The sequence below is a fragment of the Littorina saxatilis genome, linkage group LG9 (assembly GCF_037325665.1).
Source record: "Littorina saxatilis isolate snail1 linkage group LG9, US_GU_Lsax_2.0, whole genome shotgun sequence".
Taxonomy (NCBI): domain Eukaryota; kingdom Metazoa; phylum Mollusca; class Gastropoda; order Littorinimorpha; family Littorinidae; genus Littorina; species Littorina saxatilis.
The window spans coordinates 42024831-42047378 of NC_090253.1; the positions used below are offsets into that span (position 1 = coordinate 42024831).

The 22548-nt window shown below is 44.2% G+C and overlaps 2 protein-coding genes across 3 annotated transcripts in view; one reads left to right on the forward strand and one right to left on the reverse strand.

Moving 5' to 3' along the window:
* The window catches only part of LOC138976132 (ankyrin repeat domain-containing protein 27-like), a 36023-nt gene extending 29207 nt beyond the window's left edge, over positions 1–6816 (reverse strand). Inside the window, exons 1-2 of the mRNA XM_070348955.1 lie at positions 6741–6816; positions 852–957 (exon numbers count right to left, since the gene is read on the reverse strand). Coding sequence (XP_070205056.1) covers positions 852–957; positions 6741–6794 — 160 coding nt within the window. The 5' untranslated portion in view covers positions 6795–6816. The remainder of the gene's footprint in view (positions 1–851; positions 958–6740) is intronic.
* Positions 6817–6991: 175 nt separating this feature from the next.
* The window catches only part of LOC138976134 (E3 ubiquitin-protein ligase Bre1-like), a 39094-nt gene continuing 23537 nt past the window's right edge, over positions 6992–22548 (forward strand). Inside the window, exons 1-14 of one of the 2 annotated variants that reach the window (XM_070348957.1) lie at positions 6992–7040; positions 9889–10102; positions 10561–10728; positions 10918–10987; positions 13430–13620; positions 14080–14388; positions 14804–15028; positions 15869–15994; positions 16183–16356; positions 17005–17140; positions 17454–17575; positions 19237–19532; positions 20423–20446; positions 21723–21807. In XM_070348957.1, coding sequence (XP_070205058.1) covers positions 9992–10102; positions 10561–10728; positions 10918–10987; positions 13430–13620; positions 14080–14388; positions 14804–15028; positions 15869–15994; positions 16183–16356; positions 17005–17140; positions 17454–17575; positions 19237–19532; positions 20423–20446; positions 21723–21807 — 2037 coding nt within the window. In that variant the 5' untranslated portion in view covers positions 6992–7040; positions 9889–9991. The remainder of the gene's footprint in view (positions 7041–9888; positions 10103–10560; positions 10729–10917; positions 10988–13429; positions 13621–14079; positions 14389–14803; positions 15029–15868; positions 15995–16182; positions 16357–17004; positions 17141–17453; positions 17576–19236; positions 19533–20422; positions 20447–21722; positions 21808–22548) is intronic. The other variant, XM_070348958.1, reaches the window with a different exon arrangement.

Here is a 22548-nt window from a genome sequence, read left to right on the forward strand (position 1 = left end):
TGCAGACAAAGGTCTGGGGTGAAAATTGCAAAGCAGTACTGTACCTGAGCAACATACTAAACTGACAGAAGGAATATTCACAGAAGGCAATTTTGTTTCATTTGTTAATACCAGCATTAAAGTTAAACCTTACCAAACCTGTAAATAACAGAAGGGAGAGTGGGGGAGTGAAAAAATGATCCATAAAACTTGACCAAGAGGAATTAAAGGACAATGTTAACAAAAAGTTGTTTGTTTTAAAGACAAAGGATACAACTCTGTTATGTCTCTTTTTGCTGACTAACCTTCGCCCGTCCGGGTTATCGACTACACACGGAAGTCATCGTGGGGCCGTGCGGACCCATGCTTCTCATTTCCTTCTTTGAGAAACATGGGTCCGCATGGCCCCACGATGTTTGTAGTCTAAATATGACCTTTTTAAAATAAAAAATAGGACATAAGAGAAGAGCTTTTTACTATTATAGGTGCCTGAGGCATTCTTAAAAGCTCATTAAAAAAATTCCAACTAAATTAAACACCCTTCCACAGGCATGAGACCAAGGGTAGGGCGGGTGGTGGCGAGAGAGTTGAAGGGACGGGGAATGTTTCTGGTGCCGTGTGCCGAGCTGTGAGCAGTGCCCGCCAATGTTTAGCTCAGGCACCATCGCGGCAGACGCGCTTTAGTTCTATGCAGGAAAATGCAGCGCGCTATTCTGGCCATCCGGCAAACTGTCCTCCTCATCTCTAAGGCAGACTGATACCAAGAGGTGTAAGTTACACCCGCCTTCAGGCTCAGGCATTTTCAAACGCTCGACTCAAGACTATCTAGGTCCACACGGACCAAGGATCACCGGCGAAGGCTAAACTGTTACCTGCAAAATCCTTGTTGATGTCAGTGCCCAGAATACTGGTGGTCTGTGGGATGCAAATGGTGTAGCACTTTTCTTGTGCACGGTTATACAGGTCTGAAAACTTGTTCTAAACACAGAAATAAACAATTAGATTACAATCTATGTATCATTGTTCTGTACAGCAGTACCTGCGATGTGTGGACCCTCCCATGAGAGGACACCTGCCTTAAAAGGACACCTTCTCTTGTCCCAGCTGTTATATTATCTCTACCAAAGTATACCTGTCATGAAAGGCCACCTGCAATGTAGGGACACTTTTGGCTGGTCCCAAGGGTGTTGTCATGATGTCATGCTGTCCATGCACTCATAAATACTGAAACGGGTCCGTTCAAGTATAGAACTTTAATTTCAACTCATCAGGATTCTAACATGTCTTCTAGCCGCCATGTGCTAGCTCCCAGAAAAGTGCTGGGCGGAAACACGTGACGCGTGAATAGATCAAACGTATTGTAGTCTCGGCGAGCCATGTATGATACCATGACATCCCCCTTTCTTTAAATGGACACTTTTCTTTTTAAGTTGAATATTTTTACTTTAATTAAGTTTAACATTTCTAACGACAGAAATTAAAAGTATTTCTTGTTATGTAAGCAAGTTCCTTTTGCACACTTAACTACACAATGACTCAAACAGGGCACTGAGTTTCTCATCAGTGTCTCTGACTTAAAACTTAAACAAAAGCACCACGACTTCACACCAAAGTGAATGTGACTAGAAGTGACTACACTGACTCTTTCGCGTAGTATGGAAACAAATGTTTTCACTGAAACCGTAGTGGAAGTTTGACTTCCCTGCCACTCCTGGTACGAACAGGCTGAGAAGTTTCAACATCTGGAGGATCTGGCAGTTCAAGTTCAACAGTCTCTGCGCCGCCAGAATCACCTGCCGCAGGAGATTTTGGAACAGTTTCATCTCGAATCTGCACCTCATCGCCTGTTGGGGCCCGACGAAGGTGTCGTCTGTTTCGTCTCAGTCTACCTGTCGGTGTTTGAACCACGTACGATCTAGTGGCACACTGCTCAACTACACGTCCGGACTGTCGCCATCCGTCTTCGCCGTCGATCTTTATTTTGACAGTCTCACCCGGCTCGAGGGTGGGAAGAGACTGGACACCATGTCTACGGTCATAGTTCTCTTTTTGTTGCTGCTTTGCTTGTCTGTCCCGTTCTTTGAAATCCTTCGCCACAGGTGTTTGGGGTATGAGGGATTTGGGGAGACTTGGGAGACGAGTTCTAAGCTGTCGCCCAAACGCCAACTCGGCTGGGCTTGCACCAAGTGATGGGATTGGGGTAGCCCTGTAGGATAGCAAGGCTAAGGCAACATCGCTTTGTTTCAAGATTGTTTTGGACGTCTGCACAGATCGTTCCGCCTCACCATTGCTCTGGGGATACCGTGGACTGCTTGTCACGTGCGTGAAGCCCCACGAGTGTCTGAAGTCTTGAAACTTTTCTGACGTGAATTGGGTACCATTGTCCGACACCACAATTTCTGGAACCCCGTGTCTGGAGAACAAGTCTTTCAGCTTGCCGATCACTTCTTCTGCTGTTTCCCTGGACAACTGCTCAATCTCAATGAAGCGAGAGTAGTAGTCTACGTATGACAGGTAGTTCTCTCCCCTGAATGCTAGTAGATCTACCCCTACTTTCTGAAATGGGTACTCAGGTAACTTTGAAGTAATCAAAGGTTCCTTTCGCTGTGTTGGTTTGCTTTCTAAGCAATGTCTACACCTCCCCACCATTTCCTTGATTTCCTGACCCATGCCTGACCACCAAACACACTGGTTTGCCCTTTCTCTGCATTTTTGAATGCCCTGATGCCCGTCATGAATTTTGCCCAGAATATCTTTTCTGTGGGAGAATGGGATTACTATCCTTGACCCTCTGACTAGTAATCCATCATGATCGCTCAGTTCATCTTTGACACTGTAAAACTCACGAGCCGCAAGTTTCACGTCTTCTTTGTATTGCGGCCAGCCCGATCGCGTGTACTCTAACGCTGTTTGAAGCGTAACGTCTTCTTGTGTTGCTTTTCTGAGAGCTTCTAGCTTTTCATCTGAGACCGACCACGATGCGCGAACCGCGTCTACATGTACTTGAACATCTGTTTCAAGTGTGTTCTGTTCTGGACTCTCTGTCTCTGCCAGTGGAGATCTGGACAGAGCATCGGCGACAACCAGATTTTTCCCTGGTTCATATTCCGCGACAACGTTGTGACGCATCAGTCGCATCAACATACGCTGACACCGCAAAGGAGTGTCTGTGAGATCCTTTTTGTTAATCAGCGGAACCAAAGGTCTGTGATCTGTAATCAGCTTGAATTCCGGTAACCCTGTAAGATACCTTTGAAATTTTTCGCACGCGTAGACCCCAGCAAGACATTCTTTTTCGATCTGCGCGTATTTGCATTCTGCTGATGTGAGTGTTCGCGAACAAAACGCGACAGGTTTGAGTTCGCCTTCATACACTTGGTATAGGACTCCGCCTAAGCCATAGCTGCTTGCATCTGAACACACGACTGTTTCGCGACCTAACTCGTAGAACGCCAGCGTTGGTGCGTTTGTGATACTCTTTTTCACCTGCTCGAACGCCTGTCGCTGTTCACTATCCCAGATCCACTGTGTATCTTTGTGAAGAAGCGCGTTCAGTGGCTTAAGTATGTCCGCGAGGTTTGGAATGAACCGACCGAGGTAGTTAACCATCCCGAGAAACCGACGCAACTCGCTCACGTCTTGAGGCTCTGTCATCTCTATGATAGCCTTGACCTTTGACAGATCAGGTTGAATGCCGTCTTGGCTGATCGTGTGACCCAGAAAGTCAAGCTTCGTTTTCCGAAACTCACACTTTTCTTTGTTCAGCTTGAGCCCCGCCTGTCTTACGCGCTCTAGAACCTGCCTGAGACGTTCATCATGCTCTGCCTCAGAGTCGCCACTGACAACGACATCATCCATGAAGCAAACGACTCCGTCTATGCCTTGAAGCATGTCTTCCATGGTTCTTTGGAAGATTTCGGGTGCAAGTGAAATCCCGAACGGCAACCGTTTGAAGTAAAACCTTCCAAATGGCGTCATGAACGTTGTCAGTTTTGCTGACTCTTCCTGTAGAGGAATTTGCCAGAAACCGGAAGTCGCATCGAGTTTTGTAAAAACTTTCGCCCCTGCGAGTTTGTGTGTCATGTCTTCCAACGTTGGAAGTGTGTAGCGCTCCCGCTTGACCGACCGATTCAAACGCTTCAAATCAACACAGATGCGAACGTTTCCATTCTTTTTCAATACTGGCACGATCGGTGCACACCAGTCTGTCGGTTCGGTGACCTTTTCTATGATGCCATCCGAAAGCATGCGTTGAAGTTCTCTCTCAACTTTTGGTAACAACGGAATCGGAACGCGTCTCGGAACTGAAATGCTGTACGGTTCTGCGTCTTCATTCAGAACGATCTTGATTGGATCACATTTGACTGGGACGCCTATGTCCCCAAATGCTAAGTTGTTCATTTCATCTAGCCTCTTAACTAGACCTAGCTTCAAAGCTGTGCTCCTGCTGAGGAGACTATCTGTTTCCCCTCTCAAAACGTAAACTCTGAAGGTTGTACGCTTTCCCTTAAAGCTTGTTTGCGCTACAAACTGACCCATGTTCTCAACAGGACCTCCCGGGGACTCTAGTTTGGCATGACTAGTGTGAAGTTTGGGTCTTGGACTCATCTTTTTGAACTCAGATTCCGAAATGACAGATACATCAGCCCCTGTGTCTATTTTGAAATTGACCACCCTATTTCCTATGCTAAGGGAAACTCTCCATGGTGGTTCGTTTTCTGTGGTTTCTAGACTACCCAAAAAGAACTTCTCGCCCTGTTCAGAGTTAGTGAGATTGTCCAGTGTTTGCTTGGACCGGCACACAGACTGAAAATGGTTAGATTTACCACAGGCTCGACAAGTTTTCCCCATTGCTGGACAGACTGTACCTCTTTCGTGTGGACTGTTACCACACTTGTAGCACGAACGTTGGCCTGACTGTCTGCCGCCGCGCTGACTTGTGCTGCCGCCGCGATGACTTGAGCTGCCGCCGCGATGACTTGAGCTGCTGCCGCGATGGCCGGAGAAACCTTGAGCGCCGCCTCGGTGACCATGGTTACGGCCTCTTCCTCTCTGGAAACTGCTGCCGCCAACACTGGATTTGTTGACTTCGTCCACGTTGCTGCTGACGCCACGCTGCTCTGCCATCTGTGCCTTTACTTGCTCGTGCTGGCGAGCCATCGTCACTGCCTTGTCCAAATCTAGGTCTGGTTCGAGCTGAAGCTTTTGAGACAAGTTCTGATCTGTAACACCTAAGACAACTCTGTCTCGTATGGTGTTATCCCTGTCAGGGAACTCGGTGAATTCTGCTAGCTTGAACAGGTCACGAACATATTCTTCGATAGTTTCACCTTGTTGTTGGCTTCTCTGGTGGAACAGCGCTCTCTCGTGAATGAGATTTCGTTTGGGGGTGAAGTGGGTGTCAAACCGTTGCGCCACAATGTCAAAACTTTTCTGTTGTTCTGCTGTCAGAGCAAATTGTTTAAAAATGCTCTCCGCTTGTGCCCCCATTGCGTAAATAAAACTGCTAACCTGTACATCTCCGTCCTCCTTGTTGAGTTTTGACGCGAGACGAAATCTAGCAAATCTCTCTCTCCACGCTTGCCACCCGGCTGGCTGTCGAAAGTCAAAATTTTCTGGTGGTTTGAATCCTGGCATCTTGGTCTTTCTGTGATATGTCGCACGCTAATCACTCAAAGATTAATCCCACCGCTGCCACCATGTCATGATGTCATGCTGTCCATGCACTCATAAATACTGAAACGGGTCCGTTCAAGTATAGAACTTTAATTTCAACTCATCAGGATTCTAACATGTCTTCTAGCCGCCATGTGCTAGCTCCCAGAAAAGTGCTGGGCGGAAACACGTGACGCGTGAATAGATCAAACGTATTGTAGTCTCGGCGAGCCATGTATGATACCATGACAGGTGTCCTTTCATCACAGGTACCACTGTACTACAAAGTTCTGCATTATTATTATACAAACAAATTGTGTCAAAGGCAAAAGTTATTAGGAAACAATTACCAGGAAGTTCAGACGGGGTTTTCACTTTTTTTTCAAATCCAAATCGCCTGGGGAAAACAAATGACAAAGTGTCATGGGGAAAAAACCCTTTGAGTTCAAACAATTAAGTGGTGATCAGTCATTACTGCAGTTCATTTCGATCACTCATAAATGCATGCAATGTTTCTGAAAAAAGGCACCGCTGTCAGATAGATGATACACTGTGATAAAAGAAAACCTCAACTGTAGAAGTAAATGCCCCTAGCTGTCACTGTCATGACAGCCCATGATCGAGTTTATATGATCCACCAAACACTCGTAAAAGGACAAACTTCTGGCACTGCTCTAATTATTGTAGGTAACCCTGGTCCCCCCAAGTGCTACCCTCCCATTCCCAATCCGTACGGTTAGGATAATTTATTATTTTATTGAGAAAACGAAAATCTCCAGTTTCACAAACCAGACCCAAATGGAAAGACAGTTAATGTCCCACAAAATCCAACTTAATTGTTCTGATGAACACAGAAGTAAAAAGCTGACATATGTTCGAGTAAACCCAAAGGTGATATGAACTGACTCTTGTAACTTGTAAGGTATCTCCAACAGATCTTCATGTATGATAAATTGCAAGAAAAACGGAGTCAGCTGACAGTGACAGTACAATGCAAAGTCGGCTTCCTAACGCCCAACAAACTAACAACGACACGAACGTGTGTTTTTAAAAGTTATGTTCTCTGTATCTAATACAAAAATCTATAACTGTTCTCATAAAAAGACCTGTAGCGCCCTGAAGAACGGGTTGATGTCCAACTCGTCCACATCACATGCCATTTTGTTGTGAACCTTCGCAGACGCTTTTTAATCTCTAACCCTGATTATCTATTTTGCTGCACTAAATTGCCTGACTTGTTCACAAAATGTATCTTAAAATGTCTGTTTATTGTTATTTAAATCATAAAAGCTGACTGTTTAGATTATAAACGAGCTAAGTTTGAAATGATGCCTTTTTGCTTTGGTTAGAGATAAAGAAAAGAACATGGCGGCGTAGTAGACACAAATTTGCGGCATTAGCAAAGTGTGGGTGAAAAATAGCGTTAAATTGGCTGAATATCACATTAGAAGCCACTTCTTAGCCTTTTTTATGAGCTAATGATTTAGAATTGAGTGTTGCGTAGTTAAAAGCGTCATATTTTGCTCGGGATTTATGCTGAAACTGTGGAACATGGCTCATTGACTGTCATATATTTCAAGATTTTGTTTTGTTTTCATTGCCAGGTCTTGTTACAACCACAAACTCAGCTACGTTTCACTTTGTTTTCTATTTACGACACAGTATACTACTTAATAATGTTTAGTTAATTATACAAGATTCTATGCAAACCTTATACTTCCGCATTTTCAATTTCATTAGTAACTAGAAACGTCATCTATTGCTGATCTAACTCAAAGTTTGCACGGCTGAAAGTGAAACAGAGAAAATGATGTTGATCTATAAACTGCAGGATCACTGTTCGCATTTGAAAAAGTTCAGATATAGTCGAGTAAAGTGTGAACAAAAGGCAATATTGCAATGATAAAAGGTTCCTGCAATGTATCTATCCTGATCCCCTGATCTGAATATTTTTAGCACAAGTAGAAAAGATACATGTCCAGGTGCAAAGCGGGCTGATAGTGATAGGAATACTGATAGGGCACAGTAAAGGGCCTGCCAGACCTAGTGATTTTCCTACTATTTCGACCATCACAAGCTGCAATATGTGTTACACTAAATCAGTAAATGTACTTAGTTACGCTGATCAGCCTGATGGGGTCTATGTCGACCAAAAGAGTGGGATTCCCTGTAGGTGGAGTTCCTGTAGGGAGATTTCCTGTATACAGGGAATCCCACAGGTTAGAGTTTTTCAATAAAACTTGCAAACCATACTCAAATTTCTAAGAATTATCACTAAAGATCGAAAAAAATCAAATTCTACCGATGTCGCTAAGAATCACGTGACTTTCAGCGATATCAGCGAAACACTACTGGAACTAGACCCTGTGGGATTCCCTGTATACAGGAAATCCCCCTAAAGGAACTCCACCCACAGGGAATCCCACTCTTTTGGTCGACATAGACCCCATCAGCCTTAGTCACAGCCATCAAGTAAATGTTGCGGTACAGTTTTGAAAAAAAAGAATTCTTTACTCACCGATACGGGGACAGCACAATACAAGGCCCCCCCCCCCCCCCCAAAAGTTTGGTTAAGGTAACATAGCCAAAAAAAATAGGGTAGGAAGGTAGGCAATCACTTTTTTTTTCTAACTTTTTTTTCTAATGTGTACAAATTAAACCTACTTGACAGGGAAATAAGTGTGCGACTCAAGCGCTTTCGCTTTCATTGCGTTTTCTGCACTCGTTTTCTTGTTTTTGTTTGTTGGCTCACGTAAGTGTAGCCTATGCGATCGTAACTTTGTCTGTCTGTGCGTGCGTTTGTGCGTGCGTGTGTGCGTGTGTGTGTATGTCTGTGGTAGAAACTTTAACATTTCCGAGTCTATGTGTGAGTGGTTATCCAAGACTATGGATAAAGCTCGCATAAGATTACGTCACGGTCAAAAGTGTTTGACGTCAATTAATGCATCATGACTGCATGCCTCCCTGTAGTCTTTCTCTCTCGCGTGGTGTGTGTGGTCTCGGTCATTGTTATTTTGAGCGGGCCGAGACTATTTGGCAGTCGTGTCCCTGTAAGTAGGCTACATGCAGACACAGACAGATCTAGATCTAGTGTCTCTCTTTCTTGCACAGTCGTCACCTAAGCTTACTGTGTGTGTGGGTGTGTATGTGTGACGGAGTGATTGAGTTTGTGTTACTGTTTGTCTATTTCTTACGTGAGCCTTGAAGGCTTCGCCTCTTGTTTTTTTGTTTTTTTACAAATGTAATAAAAAGTTATAGGGTCGGCCCCTAAAAATAGGGTAGGTCGGGTTACCGTAACCACACCTATTTTTTTGTTTAGGCCCAATACACATTTTTGCTCAAGCCCGCTACTAACTACAGCCGAACTAGGTCGGCGAAAGTTCGGTGAATGTTACACCGTGCCTGGTTCGGTGTACTAACTAACTAGCGGCGAAATGTATCGGTGATTAGTCACATGATCAAGAAATATCACGTGAGAAGACTCGTGATCGGTTGACAGTATTTTAGCTGTCAGTATTGTCACTCTTCAAGGATGAAGATACAAAGTCAGTTCACCGATGACGTGCCGAGCGTTTGCAGGATTGTATCGGCCAACCGCAAACATTACAGCTGCTACCGAAAAATAGGGGAATCCCCTGATTTGATGACCTCGCCGAACTAGTTCGGCTTGGTTCGGCTGTAGTTAGTAGCGGGCTTTAGGAAAGCTTCATCAGGAAACAGACAAAAACAAAGGGTTTTGTTTAAATGTATCTTTCCCTTTGTTTGTGTGTTTCCTGATGATGCTTTCATAAGCGAAAATGTGTATTGTATTGTGCTGTCCTTGTATCGGTGAGTTCAGAATTCTTTTGTTTTTCAACTTCGTTCATCTCACCACAGTCAGTGAGTTTGTTTGTTTGTTTGTTTGCTTAACGCCCAGCCGACCACGAAGGGCCATATCAGGGCGGTGCTGCTTTGACATTTAACGTGCGCCACACACAAGACAGAAGTCGCAGCACAGGCTTCATGTCTCACCCAGTCACATTATTCTGACACCGGACCAACCAGTCCTAGCACTAACCCCATAATGCCAGACGCCAGGCGGAGCAGCCACTAGATTGCCAATTTTAAAGTCTTACGTATGACCCGGCCGGGGTTCAAACCCACGACCTCCCGATCACGGGGCGGACGCCTTACAGTCAGTGAGTCACTTTGTTGTTTAGATTACAGTTTTGTTACTCGGGTTGTAATTTGCAGGTGTGGTTTTTTTTTCTTCAGATTCCTACTAAGACACCAGAAACCATTGGGTGGGACAAGGGGACCACCACTCTTTAGGGAAGAAGAGTGTCTTGGTAGCTGTTTTTCCCCTTCACTCGTCACCATGGCTTCGAAGCGGCCAGCAGAGGAATCACCAAGTTCCTCTGGTCAGCCGCCGACTAAGAAACCAGCCACTCTTTTTGAACACTACAAAATGGGCTCCATTTATTCTTTGGTGGGTGCCTTGGTTTGTTTTTGGTTTCAAAGTTTGTTTGACATTTATGATAAATCATTAAATGTGAAGACTTTGCCCCCTTTCCCCTCCCACTTACAATTTATGTGTAAATACAGAGGTTTCACTGACTTATGGAGTCATTTACAAACAGCATCCTTATTAATTGCTTCACCTTGAACTTGCTATGCCAAAGCCTCTGCTCTGCAGGCAGCTTTCAGGGGTCCCAGCTGACTGAAGGGGGAGGGGGGGGGGTGGGTCTCACCCTTTTGAATTAGAATTAAATTTCGCCTAGAAAACCACATTTCTCTTCATCCATGTTTGTTGTGTCTGAAAGAGGAATGTATGAACCAACTTTCCCAAAACATGAAGTTGATTGATGCAGCGGTTTGTTTGAAAGGAGTTGTGGAACTGAACTGAAGTCTGTCCTTGAAGGTGACCTGTCGTCTTGACCTTTGCAGGAGGAGCTGGACCTGAAGGTGCTGGTGTTCCAGAACCGGAAGCTGAGCGAGAGGATAGAGCAGCGCAAGAAGGTGGAGAACGAGCTGAGAAAGCGCATAGAACAGCTGGAGAACAGACAGCGAACAGACGACGCTGTTCTCATGATCGTCAACAGATACTGGAATCAGGTGAAAGAAACTGGCGGGAACTGTTGAATGATGAAAGTGTTTGGCGAGAAGGATAAAAGGGGGGGGGGGGGGGGGGGGTTGGAGAACAGACGACGCTGTTTTCATGATTGTCAACAGTAAGAAAGTATGTGTGAGGAAGCAAATTTTGACGATAATAATAATCTATCTGTGTTCTTTTCTTCCTCTCAGCTGGATGAGGACGTGAGAGTTCTGCTACAGAGGCTGGACGCTGAGACAGCGGATGAGACAGAGACCAAGAGTAAGCATTTCTTACATTTCTTCCTCTCTCTTCTGTTTTTGTTAGTGAGACACTAGTCCCCTTTCACAGCAGCTGCTCTGGAGTGTGCAGATTTATCACAGTGAGAATGAATAGCAGAGTTGTGTCCCTTCCAACTTGCCCCTCACTTGTGTATGAAAATCCATCTTTGTTGAATAAGTACAGTGGGACCCCCCCTTTTAACACTATTGTGACTAGCACTGCCACGGCGTTTACGTCCTGCCTGCCCAAGCTTGCCACCAAGAAACTTCCCAAAAATCAGTAACTGTAAAGAAATCTGTCTTGCAAGCTTGAATTAAGTCCAATCACCACCAAATTTTGTGTACTAATTTAAAAATGGATGCCCAGTTCAGTCGTGCTATTTATAAGTTTGTCACGCGATTTGTTTTAGCAAAGGGGGGTGAAAGGGGGATAATTTGTTTTTTTTTATGTTTTTTTGTGTGTGTTTTATTTTCTACTGCTTTTTTTAAAAGTTATTTTTTAACAGAAAGTATTATAAATAATGTTATAACCAAACAAGGTGTAAAACCTATGAATTAGCTGAAATATTGTTAACATTGTACACAGAAATAAGGAGACAGTACAAAGAAAAAAACAAACAAATCACGCATTCACTCTCAGCATCCTGACTCAAATGAAACAAAACTGTAGATCTAACACTCACCAAATGATGTCCAGGTAATCCATATTGAATATAAGTCACATTTTCACAACAAAGTACCAACTGTACACCTATGAACAATTCCAAAAGTATTTGAAGGCTCCAGCCATCCATTGTTATCAGTGCTGCCACGCCCCCATAGCTCCTGCACGATTCCGAGATACATGTTCGTCTAGCAGTATCACCGCCAACCACGTGTAGTTTGCCGACTCGTACTAGCAACAACGGGACTGTTTCTTCCTCACTTTCACTGCTTGTATCGCTTTCGTGAGGCGAAAACGATACGTCCGAATCATGCTCTACGGGATCCTCTAGGTCCAACATCCGGAGAATCTCCTCCCGAGACAAGGCTCGCCTTTGATTCATTTTTTTTTCCTCAAAAACGCACACAAATCAGGCGAATTTGCAAATGGCAGAAGGGGACGCCAAGTGTATCAAGGGAAACAACTCAATTTATTTGCAAGCTTCAAAAACCGGGAAGCAATCACGAGTCGTGTACCCTCTATGGCTGGTACTGAAAAATGCGCTTCCCGTCCATGGGCGTGTCAGCGCTGGTACTGATTTATCAGTGTCCCGTCGCGAAAGTGTTAAGACCTCCAAATATCTGAGAAAATCGGGTCTTAAAAAGTTATGAACCTTGTAGTCTGCGTAAACAGGGTCTTAAAAGGGAGGCAGTCTTAAATTGGGAGGTCTTTTTTCCCCACTGTATTCAGTGTGCTTACCTGTCACATTTTGTGTCGACCGTGAACTGGAGCTCGACAACCATCTCTCCCTTGCGGAGGACCTTTTAATTTGTTTGTCTTATTTTTCTGACTCTTTTTTTTTTTACAATCTAAATTTGGGGTCAAACCCGGGAACATGCCCCTAATGGTGTACACTACATTATATTGTGCACGTTAAAGATCCCACGATTGATAAAAGGGTCTTTCCTGGCAAAATTGTATAGTCATAGATAAAAATGTCCACTAAAATACCCGTGTGACTTGGAATAATAGGCCGTGAAAAGTAGCATATGCGCCGAAATGGCTGCGATCTGCTGGCCGATGTGAATGCGTGATGTATTGTGTAAAACAAAAATTCCATCTCACACGGCATAAATAAATCCCTGCGCCTTGAATATGTGCGCGATATAAATTGCATAAAATAAAAATAAAAAATAAAAATAAATCCCTGCGCTTAGAACTGTACCCACGGAATACGCGCGATGTAAGGACTGGGTGGCCGAGTGGTAACGCACTTGCGCTCGGAAGCGAGAGGTTGCGAGTTCGACCCTGAGTCAGGGCGTTAGCAATTTTCTCCCCCCTTTCCTAACCTAGGTGGTGGGTTCAAGTGCTAGTCTTTCGGATGAGACGAAAAACCGAGGTCCCTTCGTGTACACTACATTTGGTGTGCACGTTAAAGATCCCACGATTGACATAAGGGTCTTTCCTGGCAAAATTCTATAGGCATAGATAAAAATGTCCACCAAATACCCGTTTGACTTAGAATAAAGGCTGTGAAAGGTGAATGCTCGCCTAATAGGATTGAGGTTTACTGGCCGATGTGAATGCGTTATATATTGTGTGTAAAAAATGTCTCTTTGTCTGTCTGTCTGTAAAAAAATTCCATTTCAAACGGCAGAAATTAATATGTAAGCGCCTAGGGCTATATTTAGATTAGGCGCATAAAATGTTCATAATATAATAATAATAATAAGCCTCATATTGATTGATTGATAATGGTTTTACCGTGAGGGTGTTAAACATTACTTATCATCACTCCAGACGAGAGCAATGAGACGACGTCCTTCCTTACGCTGCTCTCCACGTGGGACAAGCAAGAACTGGAGCAGCGACTGGGGCAGCGAGTGGAGTTCTCAAAACGCGCCATCGGCAAACTGCTGCAGGCCTTCGACAGGCTGCTGCAACGTAACGAGAAGATGCATCAGGCCATCGCTGACCGCCTGGAAAAACAGGTAGGTTGTAGGGTAGTTTGGATCTGTGGGTTGGGGGTGTGTATGTGTAACAGTGCCATGATGGGATATATTTTTGGTAGGTGAATGAATTTATACAGTGAGAACCCCATTCTAAGACCCACAAAAACAAAAAAACGCGGGATAGGGGGAAGAATTTACCCGATGCTCCCCAACATGTCGTAAGAGACGACTAACGGATTCTGTTTCTCCTTTTACCCTTGTTAAGTGTTTCTTGTATAGAATATAGTCAATTTTTGTAAAGATTTTAGTCAAGCAATATGTAAGAAATGTTAAGTCCTTTGTACTGGAAACTTGCATTCTCCCAGTAAGGTCATATATTGTATTATAAAATGGGGGTAATTATACAGAGGTTAATGGACAGAAAGTCAGAGAAAACAGGGTCTTAAAAGGAGGGTTCCACTGTATTTGCATTCAAATTATTATCTTTACACCCCAAAGGAAGCGCTGTTGGAATCGGTAGACGCTGCAGCCACAGACAAAGAAGCCGACGCCACCGAGGGCAGCGGAGACAAGGCCAAGACTGAGGAAGCCGGCGAGAACGACACGGAGAAGAAAGAGGAGGGGGAGAAGGAGAACGGGGAGACAGAGGAGAAGAAGAAGGAGGAGGAGAAGGAGAAAGAGAAGGAGAAAGTGAAGGAGCTGGAGGATGTGGTGAAAGGGGAGCTGTCTGACCTGAGGAGAGAGGCGCGCCAGCTGCACAACCTGGTCACCCAGCTCCACCAGCAGCACCACGAACACACGCTCAAGGTCGGTTGTGGTAGAGTACTGGGAGGTAGACATCTGGGATTTTATTAGGGGGCCCGGTAGCTCAGTTGGTAGAGCACTGGACCTATGATCTGAGGGTCAGGGGTCCGAATCCGGGCCGGGCCGGTCACAGGTCAAGTTTATGTGCAGACTCACAGACGGTATCCATGTTCCACCCCCGTGTCGCCACTGTGGCACGTTAAAGACCTCGGTCATTCTGCCGTAACTGCAGGTGGCTGATTACACCTATACATGTGCACACCTGGGTAGCGCAGCTCTGTTGCTGCTAGCTTTCCACTGGGAGGAAGCCACCCTAATTTTCCAGCGATTGGACAATAAAGTAATGAAAAGGAATTTTTATTATTTTTTTTTAAAGGACTGTGGCTAAAAAATAACTAACAAGTTTTCTTGTGAACAGATCTCAGAGCTGCAAGATAAAGTGACTGCTGCGGAGACGGAGAGCGCCGAGCTGAAGAACAAAGTGGACGACATGGACTACGAAGCCAACAAAGCGGCGGAGAAAATCGACCGCCTGGAGCGACTGCTGACGGAAAAGTCTCAGAAACTGCAGTACTACACCGAGACTGGCACCACCGTCACCATCGAAGGCGGCAAGTCTGTCACCGGTCTCACCAGGGCTAAGGTAAAATTAACATTTTGAAATTGTGGATGGGTGTGTAGCCTCGTGATTGGGACGTCAGCCTTCTGTGTGGGAGGTTAAGGATTCAAATCCGGGCCGTGACTGGTGGGTTCAGGGGGGAGATTTTTCCGATCTCCCAGGTCAACTTGTGTGCAGACCTGCTAGTGCCTTATCCCTTTTCGTGTGCATACACAAGCGCAAAACCAAAGTGCGCACGGGGGGGAAAAAAAATGCAATCCATGTCTAGAGTTCAGTTGGATATAGAAACACGAAAATACCAAGCATGCATCCCCGAAATCAGTGTATGGCTGCCTATATGGCGAGGGGAAAACGGTCATTCAAGTAAAAACCATGGGAGTTTTAGCCCATGAACAAAGAAGAAGAAGCACTCAAAGTAGACGCACAGAGTGATTGAAAGGAGTAAGGTAAAAAGCAAAAAAACCAGGGGGAAGTAGGTATGTGTTTAATATGCAGAAGTAAACGTTATAGAGTAGGGTCATGGTGTGGTGAGATGGTTGCCGTTAACAAGGAGATGTGTATCAACCCAGCAAACTTCATTGCAACAGCATGACTGACTGCATAAATCCAAAAACGAAGAGACTGCCAACTTTCCAAAATTCAGAATCAAAAAACAAGAAAGGTAAGTTGTCGGAACGTTGTTATTGATTAAAAAAAATACGTTACCATCACAAATATAACGACCAAACGGTCTGTAACAAGATGGATGTAACATTTTTTGTCAATAACAACGTTCCAACACCTTACCTTTCTTTATTTTTGAGCATGACTGCTTATGATTTTCTTGGTTACGTTGAGTTCATCATGCATCGCTGTGTCTTGCAGCTTGACGAGATTCTGTCGGACCTGGAGGAGAACCGGGAGCTGGCTACCAACCGGCTGATGGAGCTGGAGAAGCTTACCGCTGACCACCAGGAGGCGCTCAAAGAGATCGAGAAGCTCAAGATGGATGTAAGTTTTCTGGGGCAATCCAAATCTGTGCGATTTGACCGATTTCTGCGACAAAATTTTAATTTAAAAAAATGTTTTTCTTTACATGCATAATTTATCATTCACCAGAGGGGGTTACATTCATATTTACAAGGCCAAAATGCATCAGCTTGAGCACTGAGAGTTGTTGGTGTTGTGTGTATGTGCAGCTTCAGCACTTGCCGGAGAGCGTGATCCTGGAGACGACGGAGTACAAGTGCCTGCAGTCGCAGTTCTCCGTGCTGTACAACGAGAGCATGCAGATCAGGACGCAGCTAGAGGACTCCAGGAACCAGCTCCAGCTCAACAAGAACACACACCTCAGGCAGATCGAACACATGGAGGTAAGCATCTACCTCTTTACCACCCCACCACCTGGTTTCCTCGTCATCTTCTTCTTCCCTTGTGTTGTCTCTGTCTTTAAGTGTGCACAGCATGTTTGAACAGTATTGGCGTTAACTGGTGATTACCGGTTGAAACGAGAAAATACCGGAACAAAATTGGCTGCCAGTATGACTTACCTGTAGATTTTTAGAACTACCGGGATTTTTTCGCTGGTAAAACAATAAAACCAGTACTCTGAGTTGGACTCTTACTGGTTCCAATGACCAGCCTACCGTTTTTTTCTGGACTGTTTGCATCATAAAAGTTTGCGTACCGGTTTGAAAAAATACTAGCGCCATCACTGATGAATGCTTTGTGGAGTACACTCATTTTTTTTAGTACACACAGTTTTGGGAGAGTACTCCAAGTGCAAAATGGGGTTCCAAGGTATGGGTAATGACGCCCAGTTGCAAGCACGCAGTCGCAAAAGGCAGACTCCATGATACACAATTTAAGCTTGACCTAGTACTTTTTGTGTGAACTGGTTTTTTTCACACCCTGTAGTTGATTTCTTATAACTTTGTGGTAAGTTTGCAAACGCCTGATTTTGTTTCTGTTACCAGTGTATAGCATGTCCGAAATAACTTAGAGGACATTTGTTTGTGTAGATAGAAGAGTTGGAAGGTCAGAAGCGGCTGAGGACAGAGATGATTCAAGCTGAAGACAACTACGCTCAGATGCGGAAAGAATACGAGATGCTGAGGATCGAGTTTGAACAGGCCATGGCTGCTAACGACCAGAATGGTGAGTTGTCTGTTCTTTGCTAAACAGTGTCTGAAGTTTTTGTTTTTTTGTGTCTCAGTTGATTTAAGGGACATTTGTCGGTATAGATTGACTTTACATTGTCAGTGTTTATAAATGGCATGATTGTACACAGCAAGAAATATTAAAGCAAAACACTACATGAAAAGAAAAAAAATCTAGTTTTTTTTCCTCAGTTTTGTGTTATGCTTTTACTTTGCAGTGATGCATTAAAGTGTTGCTTTTAATATCTTCCATCAAGATCGTTCTTTTCAAATCTTCTGACAGTCATTTAAACTGCCAACTTATTTTTCAGTGACGATCAACCGAGAGATGCGTAACCTGATCCAGAGTCTGCAGAACCACAACCAGCAGCTGAAGATGGAGTCGGCCAGACACAAGCGGCGCCTCAAGGAAACACAAGCCGAGATGGCAAAGGTCTGTGTTGCTCTCTTCCCATTGTGATGGTTAAAAGCATGATGTCTTTGTGTTATAGTGCAGGTCATGTGTGCACCCTTACTCAACATTGTTCAAGGTCTGAATTCAAGACTTTTTGACTCACATGCGAAGCAAAAGTGAGTCTATGTACTCACCCAAGTCGTCCGTCCGTCCGTCCCCCCCGTCCGTCCGGAAAACTTTAACGTTGGATATTTCTTGGACACTATTCAGTCTATCAGTACCAAATTTGGCAAGATGGTGTATGATGACAAGGCCCCAAAAAACATACATAGCATCTTGACCTTGCTTCAAGGTCAAGGTCGCAGGGGCCATAAATGTTGTCTAAAAAACAGCTATTTTTCCCATTTTCTCGGAAGTTTTTGAGATTCAATACCTCACCTATATATGATATATAGGGCAAAGTAAGCCCCATCTTTTGATACCAGTTTGGTTTACCTTGCTTCAAGGTCAAGGTCACAGGAGCTCTTCAAAGTTGGATTGTATACATATTTTGAAGTGACCTTGACCCTGAACTATGGATAACTGTTTCAAACTTAAAAATTATGTGGGGCACATGTTATGCTTTCATCATGAGACACATTTGGTGACATATGATCAAGGTCAAGGTCACTTTGACCCTTATGAAATGTGACCAAAATAAGGTAGTGAACCACTAAAAGTGACCATATCTCATGGTAGAAAGAGCCAATAAGCACCATTGTACTTCCTATGTCTTGAATTAACAGCTTTGTGTTGCATGACCTTGGATGACCTTGACCTTGTATTTTGGTAGGAAAAATGTGTAAAGCAGTTCTTAGTGTATGATGTCATTGCTAGGTTTAGTTATTTGACCTTGACCCTGAAGGTCAAGGTCATGTAAAGGTCAAGGTCAAGCATGTGAGTCGTATGGGCTTTGCCCTTCTTGTTGTTGTTAGGATTCTGTGCTTTTCACCCTGATGCAGTATTGACTCTCAAGGAAGCGTTTGACTCATGTAAAAAAAAAAGTTAACTTGAAGAGCTTAAGATATTTATAGTGATCTGTAGTTCATCTTCTTCGTCTTTTGTGTTCAATGGCTGAAACTCCCACATGCACATGTTTTTGCATTGGTAGGATTTTCCCCACCATTTAGGTAGCCATACACCATTATCGGGGGTTGATCTGTACTTTAAAGCCTCTTTTGCAAGACCTGGTCTTCTCAAACTTTCAGTCTTCAGGAACTTTGTGGATTTACCTCTTTTTCAGTATTTGGAAGGCTTCCCATTTTTTTGTACCTAACTTTCTCAGAATTTAAAGAACTGAAAACGTAGGAACTACCGTGCAATCATAGTGGACATTACTGAAAGCTCCCTTGAAAGTGGTTTATGGCTGGTTTAATGGCGGGGTAAAACGGTCTTACACGTAAAAACCCACTCGTGCAAAAACATGAGTTAACATGGGAGTTTCAGCGCATGAACGAAGAAGAAGAGAATTACAGTGGAACCCCCCTTTTAAGACCCTCTTTTCTCAGACTTTCTGCTCACAGCCTTTGTAAATTTACCTCCATTTTAAGACTCCCTCCTTTTTAAGACCTGATTTTCTAAGACTTTTGAAGGTCTGAAAAAGGGGGTTTCACTGTACCATAGTGTAAAAACATTGGTCGACTTACTCCCATCACCCACAGCTGCGTCAAGAGATGGCAACCATCAACCCCTCAGCCGCCAACCAGCCGGGCACCCCCACCACCCCAACCGCTTTCACCAGCGGTGCGTCAACCTCGGCAGGCGACGGCATCAGCAGCCCGGACACCAAGGAAGGCATCGCCATCAAGGACGAGCCCCACGACCCGCTCATGTCCCCCGCCATCAAGAAGGAGGAGGGTGAGGGAGGGGTGAAGAAGGAGGAGGACGAGGATGGGGAGGGGAAGCCGAGGAGTAGCGGCGACTCTGAGCTGGTCAAAGAGCTGAGGATGCAGCTCAAGTGAGTGTTCATTTGTCTCTGTGTTGATAGTGAGCGTGTGCGTTATTAAACTTGCTGAAGGGAAGATTGAGGGAAAGGGAGAAAGTGTAAGAAATGTGGTAAGCAGACCCTGGGAACCCGTGCGATTTTGCCGTATTTTGTACGCTTGATTCTGTCATATACGATCAGTACGGTCGGTGGAGAAAATAAATACGTCGCCACCTGCTATTAGTGGCCACCTGTGAAGAAAGGACATGCGTAGTCACCTTTGTCTATCATCTTGACCAAAATGTACCTGTCGTGAAAGCCCACCTGCAATGTAGGGACATTTTGGCTGATCCGGAGGGTGTCCTTTCATCACAGGTACCACTGTGCTGAGTAACGATACAGAACGCTGACGGGCGCAGTGGCGTGGTGGCAAGACGTCGGCCTGCTAATCGGGAGGTCGTGAGTTCGAATCCCGGTCGCTGCCGCCTGGTGGGTTAAGAGTGGAGATTTTTTCGATCTCCCAGGTTAACTTATGTGCAGACCTGCTAGTGACTTAACGTCTTTCGTGTGTACACGCAAGCACAAGACCAAGTGCGCACGGAAAAGATCCTGTAATCCATGTCAGAGTTCGGTGGGTTATTGAAACACGAAAATACCCGGCATGCCTACCCAACGAAAGTGGACTGATGCTGACTATGCTCTCAGAGTACAGTGTGGGGAACCAAAATGGGAAAACGAGCTCACACGTAACCAGAACAATTCTGGAACGCTGAAGAAGAAGAAGAAGCTGAGGGTGGTGCTTGAAGAAGAAATTTTGTTGATTCTAAAATCACTTTTGTTTTAGACTTGAGTTAATTTTTTGTTTAATCATTAATGTTTAGGAGTATTTGGATGTGGTAGTTTTTAACATTTTTTGCTTTCAGTTCGGAGTGCTGTGGGAGTTACTGGTATCTTATTTATTTGCGCTTGTTTCGGTTGAAGTAATGCTGTTACTTTTTTGTTTACCTTTCGCTTTGTTTCGTTGTTTGAGTTGATATTGGTTTTTTCTCCTTTGCATTTACAATAACTACAGCAATTGATTGAATCAAAGTTGGATTATTTTGCTTATTTATTGAATAACTACAGCAATTGTTTGAATCAAAGTTGGATTATTTTGCTTATTTATTGTTCGTTTTGCTTGGATTATTTCATGTTGAGTTTTGGTATGAGGGCTGAATGTTGCTTCGCTGTACATACTCCAGTTTGGTCAAACAATGGGCCCCAGACCTGTTTACCCTTACGATTTTGGCGTAATTTATTACGATTTTCTGCAAAAAATACGCCATTCCGCTATCCGTGTCAAGACTACGATTTTCATAAATAAAAAAATAAAAATAATTTTTTTTTATTTTATTTTTTTTTATCAATTCACATGTTTGGCATTGTTTTTTCAATGGCAAAATGGGGTGAAAAAGCACAGGACTGACCACAGATCATGTCTGTCTGATGAGACCCTGGAGAGCCTTAATTCTAGTGGTGAAGTCTTGCCCTCACTCATTCGGCAAGCGCAAGTACAGTTATGGCAAACGATCTCTGGGCAGTTTCAGAGGTACTGTTTGATAAAATAAAGAACATTTCAAGTTACTGAAGGTCAGAGGAATATGAGGAGAGGGAGGGAAGGAAAAAGTCAGAGGGAAACGATCTTTCAAAGTGACCCACACTAAGGAAAACAAAGTCTTGGTTTTAGTATCTGTACTCTGAGAAGAGTAACTATTACACATATTTTAACTCATTGTCTCCCAGGTACGGATATATCCGTACCCACTCATATGGCTCTATCTGACCAGGTACGGATATATCCACTCAGACTGTTAGCTTCAGTCGCTTCCTGTAACGTCCATCTAACGCCTGCATTCCAGCGTGTTGATACCCAGTTACTACACAGTTACTACAATTCTGAGTGACCTACTGCAGCACAGCTGGTCTCGGCTAAAAAATACTTGGTCAACATAGGTGGGGTAGAAAGTGTTATGTTACAGTGCAGAAAAAGAGAGGCTGAAAGCAAGAGCGATACAGAAACGTGAAGATTGGTAAAAGATCTGTGGTTATCAGCTCCATCTTGATTCGATTGTTGCTTAAATCAAGAGCTTTATTTGTCGAACACATTTTTTTAATATTATGCTTATGTGTAGGTACAGTAATTGAATCATCTTTTTCAATTTAGTTGTTATTTGTGTCGTGCAGGAAATCACAAGACGGAGCCAGAGAACTGAAGCTACTGCTTGACATGTACAAGAGCGCCCCCAAGGAGCAGCGCGACAAAGTGCAGGTAAGTGGGGCAGACAACTGGGGTTTGCAAGTTACGCTGGCCCACAGTCGCAGTCCTCTGCATGGAAGACAATTTTTATTTAATTTTTTGTTGTTGGTCTTTACACCTGTTTCTTGTCCCGTTGTGCTCTCACACCGCCCCGTCCCTGCACTCACTGCTCCAACCACCTCTGAATTTCGTTCCGCTGCCAGCATGGACATGGAAGAAATTTGTTGCTGGTAATTTCTTTTCTTTTTTTCTTCTTTTTTTGTGCTTGCTGCTTCCGGCATTTCTTCAGCACAGAGTGAAGAATAAAGATGGGAAAAAATATCTGTACACATTGTGCTTTCCTCCACGAATGTTAAGATCTGCCCTGGTTCTTCAATGGTGGTGTAGATGAGACGAGGTAAATGAGAAAGAATCGCACTACCTGAATGTCAATCTTCTTCTGCCTTCGTGGGCTGAAACTCCCACGTACACTGGTGTTTTTTGCACGAGTGGAATTTTACGTGTATGACCGTTTTTTACCCCGCCATTCAGGCAGCCATACGCCGTTTTCGGAGGAAGCATGCTGGGTATTTTCGTGTTTCTATAACCCACCGAACTCTGACATGGATTACAGGATCTTTTTCGTGCGCACTTGGTCTTGTGCTTGCATGTACACACGGGGGTGTTCGGACACAGAGGAGAGTCTGCACACAAAGTTGACTCTGAGAAATAAATCTCTCGCCGAACGTGGGACGAACTCACGCTGACAGCGGC